Raw genomic sequence first — 18,293 nt, 5'->3', positions numbered from 1 at the left:
ACATGATGCATTTCTATGATAACAATGTTGAGCATATTTTTGTGTATTTCTGGACATTTGTGTATCTTCTTTGATAAAATGTATCTTTACTTTGTCTTCTTATTCATTGCATTTCTTTTTTTTTCTATTATCCTTTGTTGTGATGGATTTGTGGGAAGATATTATGTAAATCTGAATTTGTCATGGAATAACTTGGTTTCTCCATCTATAGTGATTTAGAGTTTTGCTGGGTATAGTAGTCTGGGCTGGCATTTGTGGTCTCTTTAGGGTCTGTATATCACTCCAGGTTCTTCTGGTTTTTATTGTCTCTGGTGAGAAGTCTGGTGTAATTCTGATAGGTCTGCCTTTATATGTTATTTGGCCTTTTTCCCTTACCGCATTTAATATTCTTTCTTTTGTGCATTTGGTGTTTTGATTATTATGTGACAGGAAGTATTTCTTTTCTGGTCTAGTCTATTTGCAGTTCTATAGGCTTTTAGTATGTTTATGGGTATTTCTTTCTTTAGGTTAGGGAAGTTTTCTTCTATAATTTTGTTGAAGATGTTTACTGGCCCTTTAAGTTGGGAATCTTCACTCTCATCTATATCTATTATCCTTAGGTTTGGTCTTCTCATTGTGTCCTGGATTTCCTGGATGTTTTGTGTTAAAAACTTTTTGCACTTTGTGTTTTCTTCAACAGTTGTGTCAATGTTTTCCATGGTTTCTTCTGCACCTGAGATTCTCTCTTCTATCTCTTGTATTCTGTTGGTGATGTTTGCATCTATGACTCCTGATTTCTTTCCTGGGTTTTCTATCTCCAGGGTAGTCTCCCTTTGGGATTTCTTTATTGTTTTTACTTCTATTTTTAGATCCTGGATGGTTTTGTTTACTTCCTTCACCTGTTTGGTTGTGGTTTTTTGCAATTCTTTAAGGGATTTTTGTGTTTCCTCTTTAAGGGCTTCAACCTGTTTGCCTGTGTTCTCCTGTATTTCTTTTCTTTTTCTCTTTTTTTGATTGGATATATTATTTACATTTCAGATGTGATCCCCTTTCCCCATTTCTCTTCCACCAAGAAACCCCCTATCTCATTCCCCTTCCTACTGCTTCAATGAGGATGTGCCCCCACCCACCTACTCCCACCTCCCCACCCACGAATTCCCCCACACTGGGACATCCAGCCCTCACTGAACCAGGGACTTCTCCCACCTATGCCCAACAGTACCATTCTCCCTTACATATACAGCTGAAGCCATGTGCCCCTCCCTATGTGCTCCCAGGCTGGTGGTGAAGACCTGGGAGCTCTGGTTGGTTGGTATTGTTGCACTCCCCATGGAGTCACAAACCCTTTCAGCTCCTTCAGTCTTCTCTCTCACTCCTCCATTGTGAACCCCATTATCAGTTCAATGGTTAGCTGTGAGCATCCATCTCTGTATATTTCAGACTCTGGCAAACCTCTAAGGGGACAGCTATATCAGGTTCCAGTCAGCATGCACTTCCTGGAATCCACATCAGCGTCTACCTTTGGTGAGTGCACATGGGATGGATACCCAGGTGGAATGGTCTCCAGATGGCTCCTCCTTCAGTTTCTGTCCCATGCTTTGTCTCCATTTTGCTTCCATGAGTATTTTGTTACTCCTTCTAAAAAGGACCAAAGCACCCACACTTCAGTCTTCCTTCTTCATGAACTTCATGTGGTCTGTGAGTTGCATCTTGGATATTTCCAGATTTTGGGCTAATATCCACTTATCAGTGAGTGCATACCATGTGTGTTCTTTTGTGATTGGGTTACCTCACTCAGGATGATATTTTCTAATTCCATCCATTTGCCTAAGAATTTCATGAATTCATTGTTTTTAATAGCTGAGTAATACTCCATTGTGTAAATGTACCACACTTGCTGTATCCATTCCTCTGTTGAAGGACATCTGGATTCTTTCCAGCTTTTGGCTATTATAAATAAGGCTGCTATGAACATAGTGAGCATATGTCCTTGTTATATGTTGCAGCATCTTCTGGGTATATGCTCAGGAGTGGTATAGCTGGGTCCTCAGGTAATGCTATGTCTAATTTTCTGAGGAACTGTCAGACGGATTTCCAGAGTGGTTGTACCAGCTTGCAATCCCACTAACATTGGAGGAGTGTTCCTCTTTCTCCATATCCTCACCAGCATCTGCTATCACCTGAGTTTTTGATCTTAGCCATTCTGACTGGTGTGAGGAGGAATCTCAGGGTCATTTTGATTTGCATTTCCCTGATGACTAAGGATGTTGAACATTTCTTTAGGTGCTTCTCAGCCATTTGAGTTTCCTCAGTTGAGAATTCTTTGTTTAGCTCTGTACCCCAAGAAGCCTGGTTTGTACACATTTTCCCCTACTCTTATGTTTCTTTTTAATTTTTTCAAAGGCTTCTTTAGAAAAACATTTTCCCCAAATACAATTCACTTCTATGTGTTCATGTTTGACTATGTTTTTGGATCCAAGTCTAAGAAATCTTTGCTCAATACAAAGGTCATAATATTTTTTCTGTTTTTTTTTTCTAAAAATGTTCTTCTAGCACTTTAAATTAAGTGGTATTTAAATTTAAATTCAGTGGTATGGTGTGTAGTGCATACCAACATTCACTTTTTTATTTAACTTAACTCATGGCTTTTTAAACTTTTTAAGCTGATAGATTAAAACATAAAATATATACATATTGTATAATGTTTTAAGACACAAATGCACTGTAGAGTGAATTTTAAAGGCAAGAACAAAACAACAAGAACAAAACGACAGCAGAGTACCTAAGGCATAGTGATTAAATCAGGTTAAACACATCTACCTACTCAACTATTATTCTTTATAGTGAAAAAACTTAAAAGTATTTATTCTTCCTCATACAATACTTCCAGTTGCAGTTTCCCCTCACTCCACTCCTACCAGTCCTTACCTGCCCTCTTCCCCAGATCCACTCATCCTCCCTTTCCCTTCAGAAAAGAGTAAGTTTCCCAGGGATGTGAACCAAGATATGGCATAAGAAGTTACAAAAAGACTAGGCATCTCCCATCATATTAAAGCTGGACAAGGCAACCCAGTAGCAGAAAAAAAGGTCCCAGGAGACAATAGCCATTCCCACTGTCAGGGCCCCAACAAAAACACCAAGCTAATAACCATAACATGTATGCAGAGGGACTTACGATCCATAATTGCCACGTCAGTCTCTGTGAGCCCCTATACAAAATCTTTTTTATAATTTTTTTAAACATACTTTGTCTATGGTCATTCTACTCTGCAACAGCATAACAGATCATCCTTTTCCATATAACTATAATCTAATACTCATTGATCAATTATTTCTCATCACTCCTCCCCAACCCTCACCTATTCCCCACCATCTGGTAAATTAAATTTTTGTTCTATATGTGAATGAGATCTCCTTTCTGGGCCTGATTTATTTTATTTAATAATGATTTCCAGCTCTGTTTATTCTATCACACATAATAGGACTTCATTTTTGTGACTGACTAGTGGTCCACTGTGAATATGTGTCACATTTTCTGTTTTACTTCATTTTGTTGGTTGTTTTCTGTGTTTGCTTTCAGATAGGGTTTTGCTATATGCCCCAGGCTGGCCTTGAACTTGCAATCCCCCTGTCTCATGTGTCTCAGAACTGTGACTGCCACCTTACCTGGCTGTACCACATTTTGTACCCATTCATCATCACCTGAGCTGATGACTACATAGGTTATTTCCATTTGTTAACTCCTGCAAATAGTGCCCCAGAGTTCAGATGCCTCTTCCAAAGACACACTTCATTTCTGTTGGATATATACAGTACAAGGTATTCTTCTTTCTGGTGTGACAAAATACCTGACAAGAAGCACGTTTAGAAGGGAAAAAGTTTACTTTGTATTACTGTTCAAGGGAATACAAGCCAACAAGGCAGGGAAGGCATAGTGGCTGCTAGCAGCAGGAGGCTGGCTCCACACACTGAATCCTCAGTACAGAAGCAGAGAGCAAGTAAGAAGCAAAGCTGGACTGTAAAACCTCAAAGCCTTTCTGGTGACTCCTTTCTCCCAGCAAGTCTCCACATCCTAAAGGTTCTACAACCTTCCCAAAACAGCTCTACCAGCTGGAGACCAAGTATTCAAACACATGAGTCTATGGGGGACATTTTGCATTCAAACTATTACATATACCCAATAGTAGGATTGCTGAATCATATGGGAGTTCTATTTTAAATTTTTGAAACACTTCCATAGTTTGATATTATGGGATATGTATACATATTTCACCGGTAGTGTGTGAAATGGGTTCCCTTTCCTCAACATCTTCAGCAAAATTTCTGATCTTTAGTGTGTGTTGTTATTAGTAATTCTTAATGGGGAGATGTAGCCTCTAATGTAGCCTCTAATGGCAATTTTAATTTGCATTTCCCTGATGGGCAGTGATATGCCTATAGTTATTTTGATGTAGATATTGCGCATCTGTTTGTTTTCTTTTGAGAAATGTCTGTCTAGGTCATTAGGCCTCTTTTTTTTAAGTTTACCCCTTTCAAAAATGTGGATATATGATTTTCCCAGTACCTTAAGTTCAAAGGGGATTCCTGAACTTTGGTGAACTGTCTTTTTTTTTTTAAAAAAACCAGTTGAAGGGTTCTCAATTCTGCTCCATTGACCCATAATGTCTACCCTTATCCCAGTACCATAATGGACTCATAACTATGGCTTTATAAATATTAGATTTTCCATTCCTTGAATATGCCATGTTCTTTCTCACCTCCAAGCCTTTGCATAATCAGCTCCTATTACTGGAAATAAAATTATCTAACCAATGACTTTTTTTTCAGTTTTAAACTCGGAAGGTGCTTTGTCAAGTAAATGTCCCTTGATTTCAAAAGTTTGAGCCAGGTGTTCATCTTTTTTGTTCCAAATTATCATGTGTTCCAGATACTCCAAGCTGTAAGATTAGCCTTACTGCTTCATCATCAAGTTGAATTGTCCTAGCCTATTCACTTAACTCAAAATTCCATGACTACAGGAATTCTCTCTGACCTGGTTAACAGTTGGTACATGACACAAAGGTAATAATGCATAAATATCTATAAAAATAATGAGTTGATTATGTTTTTAGTAATGGACAAATTAGTAATTTGAATGACATTTTCTGCCAAGAAAACTATATAAAAATTGGTATTATATTACTATATGTCATAGTATTAAAATGCCAAACTTGGGAGAGACAGTAGAAAAAGAAGAAACTGAAATTTATGGCCCATCTAGGAACAAGAACCCAGGAAAAATTACCAATCTTTAGGTTCTGAACTATAACAATATTTTAAATAAATGATAAATCAACTTTTATTTGGACAAAAAGCCAGTTTCAGATGATCTCAGTATCATATTGGATTAAGATAACATAGGATTGCTAGTATCTGAGGCCAACTTCCAGAAACATAAATCCTATCTTGATAAAGATAAAAGCAATATAATATAAATGATACATTATAATTGTATATTATATAATGCATATATAGCACAAATATTTTAAGTATCATAATTAATAATGTTATATACTATGCCATTCATTTAAAAGCAAGCAATCATATGACAAAACAGCCCTAGTAGTACAAAAATAAGGTATACAATTGATAATAGAAACCAACTGAGATATTTGTGGTTCCCTGTAAATTTCACAATTTCTATAGCATGTGACATTGAATTGTTTTGTTGTTTGTTTTTTTGAGATAAGGTCTCACCATCTTCAAAGCTACCCTTGAACTGACAATCCTTCTGCCTGAGCCTCCCAAGAGCTAGGATTATAGTTATAAGATACCACACCTGTCTTGTGTCATTGAAATCTTGGGGTTTTCATTGAATTGGCAGATTTCTCTGGATAGTACAGACATTTCACCAATTTTACTTCTTCTGATACACAGATATGGAATCTATTTTCATTTGTTTCTGCTGTCTTCAACTTCTTTCATCATTGTTTTATAGATTTTATTGTTCAGGCCTCTGACACTCTTGGTTAAATGTATTTCTAAGTATTTTATTTTTTTGTTAGCTATTGTCTGAAAGTTCTATGTTTATTAGGGTATCAAACACAATTTAACCTCCCCTAGGGTAAAATGACTTCCTGAATTCTTCCAAACAGCTAAAGGAAAAATATTACCAATGTTATATAAATGGTTGTAAGCACCAAATAAAATAAATACAATTTTAATAACAGCATAAAATAACCCTGATATCTAAACTTGATAATGAAAGAAAGTTACATGCTAATCTCACTCATAAGTAAAGATCAAAGATTCTAAATGACAGGTTAGTAAAATAATTCCAGACATATATGAACTGAATAGTGCAATGGAACTAAAAAGGCTTTATCCTAAAGGTGAAGGTTAGCTTCAGACCACATTAACACAATAAGGAAGAAAAATCCTGTGACTAGTTTAACATATAAAAGAAAACCATGATACAATGATGTAATTCCTTATGTTATTTAAAAACCTTTGAAAACTAGAAGAAAATTTTAAAACTGATAAATAACTTTTTAAAAAGATTTATGTATTTATTTTGTGTATATGAGTACACTGTAGCTGTCTTCAGACACATCAAAAGAGGGCATCTGATTCCGTTACAGATGGTTGTGAGCCACCATGTGGTTGCAGGAATTGAACTCAGGACCTCTAAAAGAGCAGTCAGTGCTTTTAACTGTGGAGCCATCTCTCCAGCCCTGATAAATATCTTTTTAAACTAACAATAATAATATAACCTATGACAAACAGTAAAAATAAAAGTTTTGCTCTTAGAAGTGAACAAGGATATCTGCTATTACTACTTCCATCCAATATTAGCCTGAAATTTCTAGACATTATAATAAAGAAAACTTTTTTTTTTTACTTTTAAAGTTTCTTATATATTTTGATCATATTCTATTCCCCTCCCCCAACTTCTCCCAGATTCTTCACACCTTTCTCCCCAAACTTCATGTTCTCTCTCTGTGTATCTCTCTGTCTCTGTCTCTGTCTCTGCCTTCTCTCTCCCTCTCTGTGGTGGGGGGTGGGGGTGGGGTGTGTATATGCATATGTGTAAAAACAAGAAGACAACAAAAAAAGAAAATCAAGTCAAATAAACAAAAGGAAACATAGTAAGAGCCAGAGAGGATAGATGACTCCAAGAAAAATATGTTTCTTTCAGACATAACAGGAATGATTCAATTATAGACTCACAGAGAATGTGAAAACATTCACAAGACCTGGACAGGTTCAAGCTAGACAGGGTCCCCATACTGAGAGAGTAATGTGAACTCTGGGTCCCACCCTTAACCAACCAAAAATCTATTTGCAACTGATAGCTCCTGGCAGAGGGAAAGTCAGCTTTCTCCAATGGACAGTCATTAGGTATATCAACTACACTTCAGGGCAGGCCCCATACCCAGGAATAATTCATAGATCAACACAAAGAAAACTTTTTAAAATTTAATTTAATTTTTTTTTACTTATTCACTTTACATCCTGCTCACTGGCCCCTCCCTGTTATCCCCTCCCATAATCCTTCCCATCACTCCCTCCCCTTCTCCTCTGAGCAAGTGGGGCCCCCCCTGGGTATTCTCCCACCCTGGTACATCAAGTCTCTGTGAGGCTAGGCCCATCCTCTCCCACTGAGGCAGGACAAGACAGCCCAGCTAGAAGAACATATCCCACCTACAGGCAAGAGCTTTTGGGATAGCCCCCGCTCCAGTTGTTCAGGTACCACATGAAGACTAACCTGCACATCTGCTACAAATGTGTGGGAAGACCTAGGTCCACAGCGTGGTGTACACTCTTTGGTTGGAGGAAAACTTTTAAGGTATATAGATTAAAAAGAAAAAGAATAAAAATTTTAAAATATTTTTCAAGAACATTTTAATAGACGTGAAGAATCCAAAAGAACATGCAAATAAACTATTAAGATTAAGAAGTGAGTTTAGCAATCCTTTGGATACAAACTTAATATGTAAAATTAAACTAGATTTCTAAACACCAGCAAGAAATAATTAAAGTGAAACTTACAGCAATTTTTAAAAGAGGTCATGAATTTGAAAGTGAACAAGGAAGGCTACATGAGAGAGTTTGGATGGATGGAAGGTTTGAAGGGGAAATGATGTAATAATGTTAAAATCACAAAAACTATAAAATTATTATATAGCCTTACATTGGACCTCCTACCAAGTCAACTGAAAGGCTTAGATTAACATGCAGAATTTTTTTTTATTAGATAGTGCTTTGGGGATCCACATATATGCAAGATAAGAAAAAAAGTCAATTCCAAATTGCCCTAACCCAATTTATATTGAGCTCTTGAGCTAGTATGGCTTGTATATGACTCTTCAATGTTTTCCTAATTTAGAAGAAAGGAGAAGTAATTTATAGCTCTACAGTGATTAGTCATTAGACACAGGCAGTCATGGAAGTTTTTCCTTGGTTGAAAAAGTTTGCCTCAGAAGACAATTCTCAGCTGAACTCTGTCTTCTGATAGTACTCTTGGAACTCGGAGGCATAAATCCTGCCTTTCTGAAGTGGAATCTACATGGTGAAGCACAACCTCCACCATAGCTATCATATACAATGGTATAAAATAACATACCTTGGAAAACCTCTATATATAAACATAAAAAGAATTAGTAGGAAAATTATCAAGAATTAAAGACATGGAGGAATATACTATGTTCCTGAATTGGGTGATGTGATTTTTTTTCCTAAGTTGATTCTTATGCAGGTTTGATTAAGACTGTTCCTTCATGGGTTCATCTGTTTGGTCACCAGTTGCTGTAACTTTTTGGGAAGAATTTAGAGGTAGGGCCTTGTTAGAGGCGGTGTGGGGAGGGCTTGAGGTTTCCCAAGACTTCCCATTCCCACTGTGTTCTTTAACATCCAAATGTGAGATCTTGGTGCTTTTCTAGTCCTGTCTACAGCCACACATCGAGGCCTTCATTCTTTCATCATAAACCCCCTCTGGAACTGAAAGCTCAGTTCAACTCTTGGTCATAGTGTTTTATCTCAACAATAGAAAAGAAACCTTAACTAATACAATTTTTAAATTCAATGTAATTGCAATAAAAATTGAGAGGTTTGTCTTTTCTTGTACAGAAAAAAATTCTAAAATATATGTAAAAATGTGAGAGTATCCAAGGTAGTTTTAAAAGGCCAAGTTGGAAGGACTTGCTTTCTCAGATATCAAAAGCTTATTATAGGGTTCAGTCACTAACACTGGTAGTACTGGTGTGCTATGGTATGGTTGTGGTTTTGTATCCCAAGGACTCATGTGCTTAACCCTCTGTGGTACTGTTGATATGGTAGAACTTTTAAGAGGTAAGGCTCCATGCAAGGTAATTGTATCACTGAGGGCACTGCCTTCATAAGGTATACATTCTTTTCTTACAGAGTACATTAGTTCTCAAAGGGGTAAGTTGCTCTGAAATGAAGCCAACACCCATACAAATTTCCCCTTTATTGCATGTAGTCTCTTTTTCTCCGCCATTTTGTTATCTAGCCAAGGGTACCCTCACTCTAGGTGAATGAATGTTTTTGAATCTCCAAAATGATCTAAGTAATCTCTTTTATATTCAAGTATCAAGCTTCAATTATTTGTTCTAGCAACAGAAAGTAGACTGATGAGAAACAGATCAACAGAGTAGAATAAACAGTTCAGGAACAATTTTGGGCATATATAAACAATGGGTGGATGAAAAATGTAAGAATGTAGAAAATCCATATAATAAATAGGACTAGATCAGTTGGATACTTACATGGAAAATTATAGGGTCTGACCTCTATGTCTCTACCATACACAAAATCAATGCCAGGTGGCTAGTAATTCTAACTGTGAATGGCACAATACAAAACTTCAAAATGATAATAGAAGAGCATTTCTAATGATTTCAAAGTTAGAAAATATTTCTTTTTAAAAGATACTTGTTCTGTGTTTGTGGTGTGTGTGTGTGTGTGTGTGTGTGTGTGTGTGTGTAAGAGAGCTTCATCAGAGCCTCTGGAGAGGAAGTTAGTTGGTGGTTATGGGCTGCCTAATGGTGGATGCATAGAACCAAACTCTGGCTCTCTGCAAAAGCAGCCCATGGTCTATACCACTGAGACATCTCTTCAGCCCCAGAAAAATACTTCTTAGACAGGATACAAGAACACTATCCATGAAAGTAAAATTTGACACATTAAAATTAAAGCCTTCTGTTCATCAAAAGATATTAGAAAAGTAGGCCACAAATTTGAAACTGTTTTTGCAAAGTATAAGAAGTCATTTCCAAGGTATATAAATATTTCTAGGGCTAGAGAAATGGCTCAGCAGTTGAGAGAGCTTTTTGCTCCAGAAGAGGACTGAAACTTGGTTGGTAGCACCCATGTCAGGAGGCTCACAACTGCCTGTAACTCCAGCTCTTGGAAATCCAGAGCCCTCTTCTGGTCTCTGCACTCACATACCCCCGCATGGACACAAACACACATACACATAATTAAAAATAAAAATAACAGATTTTTAATTATATAAGAAATCTGTAAAAACATGGCAATTGGACAGGATTAGGCAAATACATATATAGTTAAGGATGTAAGTCACAAGTAGATTTACTTAGCGTACCTGAAAGCTTGTGATTGATTCCCAATATCATATAAACTAAGAAAATATCACTACAAACTCACTCACCAGAATGACTGTGATCAAAAAGGTATAGAAAAACTGCACTTCACATTCATTGCTGGTGAGAACAAAAACTGTCAATAACTTAAAAATCATCAATAACTTCAAAATATGTAATCTCCATTACACAGAACCTAATCCTAGGTAAATATTCAATGAAAATTCTAATAAGTGAAATGTATAAAAGTATCTGAAACATTATTTATAATAACTTCAAACTAGAAATATCATACATAGTTATTATCATAAGAAATTTATAAATTGTGATATATTTCAAGAAAAGAACATACAAAGATACAAATTTTTAAAAAATCTCTCTGCGACAGTATGGTTATCACAAATATAGTGCTAACCAAAACCACGAGACTCAAAAGAATACATCTATCTGATTTCATTTATGTACAGTTCAAATGAACAAAATTATTTCTGATAATCGAAGTCAAGACAGTCATTACCTTTGGAGAGTGAGGATGATATAGTGATAAAGAAGGGCACAATTCAGGGTTTGCAGGATGGTAAAAATATTGTATTTCTTCACCTAGGTGCAAGCAACATGAGTATGTTCACTTTGTAACATTTCACCAAATGGCATGAAGTGCGTGTGTTTCTGTATTTGTGTTATATGTCAATAAAATGTAAAGAAAAAGAATAGAAATGAGGGACTAAGCGCTGGGTATTTACAGAGGAGTCAGACAAAGATGGTTCTCTACAACAGCTGCAGTCTACGGTACAAGGATTTTCTTGGTAATGCTCTTAGGAATTAAATTTGCTTCAGAAATTCTCTAGTATAAAGAGATCTTCTCTATAACGTAGTTACAGATAAATTACAGTTCATTTTTTCACAAGATCTAAGAGAGAAGGATGAGACTAAGAGCATACAAAACATCAAACAATATGTTACAAAAAACCTTGTACTAACCATCTTAGAGGAAAGGTGTGAAACTAGGAAATAGATAACACAGTTAGGACTCCTCATTTCCACTTCACTTCCCAATTATCTTCAAAACCAGAGAACATACCAACTATTTACTCACCTAAGCAAAACTGACAGTTCGCAGACTTAGCAGGACCAGAGAGAAGCAGCCCTGTTCTATAAATTTTTTGTTCTATATAAATGTTACCTAAGTCCCCAATAATTTAATTCAACAACTATATTTCTACTTAGCTATAACTAGTGACATGTTAGGAATCATGAAGACAATACAGAAGGTGGATTTCTGAGGAGCTTTAATGTAAAGAAAGGAGATTAAGATGGAAATCAATAACAACAACAGAATAATTTCCAAAAAGAATGTGGTTAGTGACTTCCAGGAGTAAAATTAGCACAAATAAAAATGAGAGGGATGTTATGATAGCCGTTCATCCAAAGACTTAAATAGACACTGGAAAGTCTGCATTTAAACTCATGAAAAACTATTTTATGTAGATTCCATATACACAATTTGTGGGATATGTTATGTTCAACATGTAGTTATTAGGAATATCAAATCTTGGTATGCTAATGACATAGCTAGTTATACCCAAAGATTTCTGTTGAGCATTAAAGCTGGCTTCTATGACATCACGTCAAATAATTTAAGAATATGCCTCAAATATCTCAAACAGTCCTGAGTAAATTCCTATTGATCTGCTTGTAGTTTAGTTTATGCCACCTTTATCTCTCTCAACAGAATTTTTATTGACATTGAAAGACATCTAATACTTGCCTGTGTAAGACAAATGTTAGATAGATCCCCTGGAACTGGAGTTGCAGGAAGTTGTGACCTGCCATGTGGGTGCTGGGAATTGAACCCAGGTCCTCTGGAAGAGCATCCAGTGCTCTTAACTTCTGAGCCATCTCTCCAGCCCCAACATCTAATACACTGTATCTGCCACAGAGAAATTTTTACTTATTGAGCTTAGATCATTAATTTATACCAACATATTACTCCTTATTTCTCTCCTGAATTGGAAGAATTTGATCTTTGATCCCCCTCCCCACTCTCTCATTCTCTAGATTGGAAAAACAACAACTAGAAAATCCCCCCCGTTTTGATCAATTTAATTGGGTTTCTGGAGACTTATCAATCAGCTCTAAGCTTTATTTTATTTTATTTTATTTTGAACAGCCACCAAAATTTTTCTTCTGATTGCAGGCAAATAAATAAATAAATAAATAAATAAATAAATAAATAAATAAATAAATCATGTTTGACCTTCTTCATGAAAAAAGGGGGGTTGTTTTGTTGTTGACACATTCCTGAGATTTTTCACCATGTTTCTGACATTTGAGAAACATAATCATGACCAGACCTTCTTCTCTACAGTGTGATCTAGTGATTTTCAATGTTTTGAATTATTTGTTGTCAAATTCAGACACTACTGGTGCATCTCTAGCCCTCAAGCTAATCTTCACTAAGTATCCAGATGTAGCTACTCCTTCAGCTGAAGGAGACAGCCCATGATTCCAGAAACTCTAATATCAACCTCTCACTCAGAAACCATGTTTCTACCTTTTCAAAATCTCCCTTGCAGAAAATTACTTATATTTCTGCTTTGTGATCTGAATTCTTTCTATATTCTTGTTTGTTTGTTTGTTGTTGTTTTGTTTGTTTAATTCCAGTGTGGTACAGATAGACACACCTTCAATGATTTCTGGAGTCCTTCTTTGAGTCATAATTAAGAGCCCACAGTCCAATCATCTCATAAGTGTGAATAAATTTACCTTTGCCTAAATCTATGTATGACATCACATAGTGAAATGCAGCTGACCGTTCTGCTCACCAGTTTAGTTCCATCAGTTTACCTTTACTCCTTCTAAATATGTTGGTAGGAAACACAAATATAGTGTCCACTGGAAGATGCCAGGTTTTCTCTCTAGTCCTCTCTGTACAAGACTTGCTATAACAGCAGCTGCTTACGTTGAAAAACTAAAATATAAAAGAAGACCTACGTGACCAAGTCCCACAATGCTATTTACTTCCTTATTTATGATTCAGAATCTGTCAGCACAACTTAGAATTTTGACTGTCAGCAGATACTACGATTAAATGTCACTGAAAAACCAGCAGAGGGTGCAGCAGGGCACTAGAAATTTTACCCAAGATATAGCAGCACATCAATGTAACTCGATTAGCCAATCAACTTTTGCCTTATTCATTCATTCATTCATTCATTCATTCATTCATATGTTTGTTTGCTTGTTTGTTTGTTTGTTTATATGCTAAGGCTAATATCCTCAAAAGAAATGACTTGAATTTGGGATAAGATTTCTTCAGTGGGCTAAAATTCTCCTGAAAGTGAAATTCAAAATGAATAAAGAATACATAGTTAAACTTAGTGTGGCCAAAATTAGTTAGAGCAGAACAAAATGACACCACATATCTGAACCCTTCATTTTGTAAAAAGCCTACTATGGAGCTTCAACCTCTTGTCCCTTCATCCCCCCCCCCCTCAAAAAAAAACACTTCTCAGCAGCCACTATTGTTGAGGAATGTGTACTAAATTGGAAGATGGGAGAGCACCTTCATCCTAATTTTGACTCAAGCTATGATATCTTGGGCCACTTACTTCTCCCTTGAGGCCTGTAAGTTCTCCAAAGGAATCACTAAAATAGACTCTGGAGGTACCTTACAAACCTGGAAAACATAAATTCCAATTAATGCTAATAAATGTAAAAAACTAGTATCATTGCTTTGAATGCCCCAAAAGACTAAAATAGACTAAAGGGCAGCAGTTAAGACGCTGTGCTGAAGCATATAAGTATTTTTGGTGCACCTTGGGTAAGAAACTAAATGCCATTGCAAAGCTGTGAGAGTCCCATGTCATCACAGAAGCGCTAGACTACTGCTGTCCCACCAATCTGTAAACAGGGCTCCGTCCATCCTGATTGCCAAAAATCCTGGACCACCATTTGAGTAAGGAGTTGAATTCCCTGATTTCATTCATATATATCAATGTGCAGCTGCTAAGTACCTCTACTGGGATGGAGGGAGCAAATAAAAGACCCAGAGTCCTAATTAATTCTCATTTAGCCACAGTGTTTAAAGTTTCAAGTATGAGAAGCCTGTCTGCTGACTCTCTTCTTTGACAAGCTGTTATAGAAGTTTGAGTGTCTTTGAAAGATATTTTAGGTTTGGAGCAATTTTACAAAGCACAGTGAGAAAGAAAGAAAGAAAGAAAGAAAGAAAGAAAGAAAGAAAGAAAGAAAGAAAGGAAGAAAGGAAGGAAGGAAGGTGTTAGTCCCGACCTTAGAGTATTGTTCTGAATCTGAGAGATCTAAAGTGTACAACTTGGAAAGTCAAAGGAGCAAAAATAATGTTTAAAGAGGTCTGACAATAACTACAGATGTAGCACCAAATACAGGCTTCCACGCCTCACCTCAAGTAAGTTACTTACACAACTTGTCGTTTGTGCCAGAAGTTACAAATTCACCACCATTAGTCTTTAACTACCTCAAAAAGATCCCTGGATGCTTTGCCTAAGATTCAAGTGTGAGACAGCTATAGCAACCACAAGAAGACTTAATATCAAGAACACTAAATTTGCTTGAATAACGAGTTAGAAAAACAACTAAGATAATGGTTTGCTAAATGGGATACAAACCCTCTAAAGATGATCAAAAACAAAACAAAAATATAACTTCCTGTTCCAAAGGCAGCGACAATGAAAACTCTTCACACCCACTACACCCAACTCCATCTACAAGAGTGTCAGAACCGGCATGCAAAGGGTGAGTTTTATTTCCATAGATTTTTTAAATTGCTGTTCAGAAGTTGTCTAGCAAGACGGCATATTTCTACCAGAATTCCTCAGGGGCGCCGATCCTCACTAGAAGGTAGAGGAGAATCGGTCTCAAATTGCAGGTAAGTGTGAAAAAGCTCAGGTCCTGGTCAGCGCACAAGAACCCAGCGCTGAAAGTACGGTTAAAAGTTGTTTCAACGGGCGTGGAACAGTTAGTACAGCTGTTTACAGCTCCAACTCCGAAGAGGAGCCTGCTAGTGCTGGCATCAGCTCGGGACACGAAGAAACAAGCACCACGGGTAGAGAGTCTCACCAGGGGGCACGAGGGGCCAAGTTGCTCGCCGTTAGACGGCCACGGGGGCGGCGCAGGCACCTCCGCGCCCGGATGGGTGCGAGGCAGGCCAACTTTTCACGAAGCAGCCCACACCCCCCGGGGGCGGCGCGTGCAGGCTGGGCTTTCCAACTCCACGGGACCGGAGAGGGTCTGCATGAGCCAAGCCAGGAACCGAGGACAACCTGCCCTGGACAACCTCTCCCCAGCACTCCGGCCCACTCCCAGCTCCTGCCCTGGAACTTGGCTCTGAGTGGCAGAGTCCCCAGAGCCCTGAGGCCCAGGCCCCCGCCCAACCGAGCAGGGGAGGGGGCCTCCAAGGCCGCCGCCCCTCCTAGGTGACTCACCTGGTGCCGGTCCTGGGAGTCAGGGGGGAATGGATCTTCTCCAGGTTCCAAGGGCTGCTGTTGAAAGGACGGCTGCCCGAGGTGGCGGGTGATGGGACCCACAGGGTCGAGGCTCCCAGGGCTGCTTAGGGTGCCAGAGGTGCCAGGAGCACCCGGGCCACCGAGGCGGGACTCGGTTCCCCGTTCCCGCCGCAATTCGGACCGCAACTCTAGGTAGCAGCACAGCGTCAGCAGGTGGAGGGCCAGCGAGAGGCCAAAGAAACCCAGGAAGAGCCGGCAGCTGTTCCCTTCGCCCGCCCGAGCAGGGGCCCCGCGACAGCCGCAGCCCTGGCTGCCCCGCTCCCTTGGCGCTGCCGCAGGCAGGGGTTCCCTGCGCTCTACCTCAGGGTAGCCCATGGCCTCCAGAGACAACCACTATCTGAGGCCCGGGAGCCTCTGCCTCTGCCTCAGTCCTTCACGACCCCTGACAGGCGACTACTGTCCTGCCATCGGCTGGGGGCTGCAGGGACCCGTTCCTGGGCGACGGTGGCTGGGCGGGACAGAACAGGGAGCAGCCGCATGTGCAGCTCCACTCCGAGGGGTGGGAAAGGGAGGAGGAGGGGCGGGCGAGAGGGGCGGCGCGGCCCGAGAGGGAACGAGGGAGGAGGTCCTCACCTACCCCGCCCCATGCCTCAAGGGGCGGCCAGGACGCCCAACCACCGGCCCGCCAGGCCTGGCCGCCCCGCCCCCTGCCGTTCCACTCGGGCCTCCAGCCGTGGGGCGGGGCCTGGGGGCGTGGGGGTTCACCTCTGCCTGGCAGCCCCACCCAGCTCTTCCCGCTTGCCCCGTTGCAGTTGGTGAGTGCCGCTGTCGTTCATCTCTGGACTCCACCCCGGTTTAACCCTTCAGCGCCGCTATGGGGGAGGGCAGGAGGGGGAGGCTGAGAAGAATTTGGGAACCTTGGAAAGAACGTGGAGCAAAGAAAAGGAGGCAGAAACTAGCATTAATAGAAATGTTTGCAATTAACTGCAGTTGCTAATAACATCATCCAGCACTTATCTGTTGCTTTCAATCTTCAAAGCGTTTAACAGACGTTAAACTAATTAAAACAGTTCAGGGTTTGGAATGAAACCATGCCTGCTGTGTTTGCAATTCAATGGCTCGCCAGAAGAAAAGGAGACCTAGGAGCCTGGGAGCCAAATAGACTGGGAACCGGGCAGCCTCACTCCTAGAATGAGTCTTGGGACATAGTCTGAACATAGAGAGGTTGCCTAGTGCCAAGTAAAACTGAAGTGATGCTGTCCCTTGAAGGCTAAAACCGTTTCCTAGGATTTCTTGATATATTAATTCATTCAACAGATATGCATTGATCCCTTTCACAGTGCAGAAAGTGCTGTGTGAGAGAACCTGAAGCCAAAAGTTTATCTTCTTCCAGGGCTGCAGAAGTTTTGGAAGAACTCGAGCCTTCTAGGAGCAGGTGGGGAAACTGAGGGTCATAATGAGGTGAATTTTTACAGGGGTGGTCCGCAGCATGGCCAGACAGTATTGGCATCTGTACTCGCAGGCAACTGTTCTGGCCTCTCCACCCTTCCCATGCTTCCCCTGGAGTACTCCCTGGGGTAAGTTCAACAAGTCAGCCAAATGTTCCAGATGTACACTGCTGCAACTGCAGCATCTTCAACAGCTGCACCAATCAGAAACAGGGTCAGAGGAAAAAAAATGGCAAATGTCAGAACAATAGACCTGGAAATGAAGGATGGAAAAGATTAGTTGTCAGGACTCACAATTGACAAGCGTTAGTAGTCTCAGATTTTAGAGAGCTAAATAGCTGTAGCAGAGCAAGCATCCACTTTTTTAGCCAGTAGGTACTCTCATTTCCATGTAATTGAGAAATGAATAATTAGCAATTTTATTAACCTGAAGCAAGCATAGTAAAAGTCACTGAGGAGGCTCAGCGATGCACCAGAGCATTTCCGGCTAGGCCTAAGACCTAGGGTGATAAGGAAGAAGAAAAGCACAGAATATAGAAAGGAGACAAAAGAGAAACAAAACCAAAAGCATATGGTGGGGAGGTCAGTGCAGAGAGCACAGAGGTCATAAGCTTTAAATATATCAGCCACAGACGTGTTTTCTTTCCTAGCCTAGTGAATGGCCTCAGTGCTTCATAAACATCTTTTTGTCCTCTTTTTAACCTTTTCCCATGAAACAGAACGTTTGCAAAAGGATCTCATCATCACACAGATAAGGAGGAAAAGAAAGGCTTGCAACA

General features: G+C 39.4%; 1 protein-coding gene across 12 annotated transcripts in view; it reads right to left on the bottom strand.

The window, feature by feature from the left end:
* The window catches only part of Eda (ectodysplasin A), a 331,809-nt gene extending 315,103 nt beyond the window's left edge, over window positions 1-16,706 (bottom strand). For 2 of the 12 annotated variants that reach the window (XM_076919128.1, XM_034485697.2), the window contains exon 1: window positions 16,046-16,693. In XM_076919128.1, the coding sequence (XP_076775243.1) occupies window positions 16,046-16,441 (396 nt within the window). In that variant the 5' untranslated portion in view covers window positions 16,442-16,693. Of the gene's footprint in view, window positions 1-16,045 lie in introns of all 12 variants that reach the window. The other 10 variants (XM_034485695.2, XM_034485696.2, XM_076919123.1 and 7 more) reach the window with 9 other exon arrangements.
* Window positions 16,707-18,293: the final 1,587 nt, after the last annotated feature.

This window comes from Arvicanthis niloticus, chromosome X, assembly GCF_011762505.2.
Source record: "Arvicanthis niloticus isolate mArvNil1 chromosome X, mArvNil1.pat.X, whole genome shotgun sequence".
NCBI classification, from domain to species: domain Eukaryota; kingdom Metazoa; phylum Chordata; class Mammalia; order Rodentia; family Muridae; genus Arvicanthis; species Arvicanthis niloticus.
The sequence above is the reverse complement of the archived record's forward strand: the minus strand, read 5'-3'. Positions and strand labels throughout refer to the sequence as shown.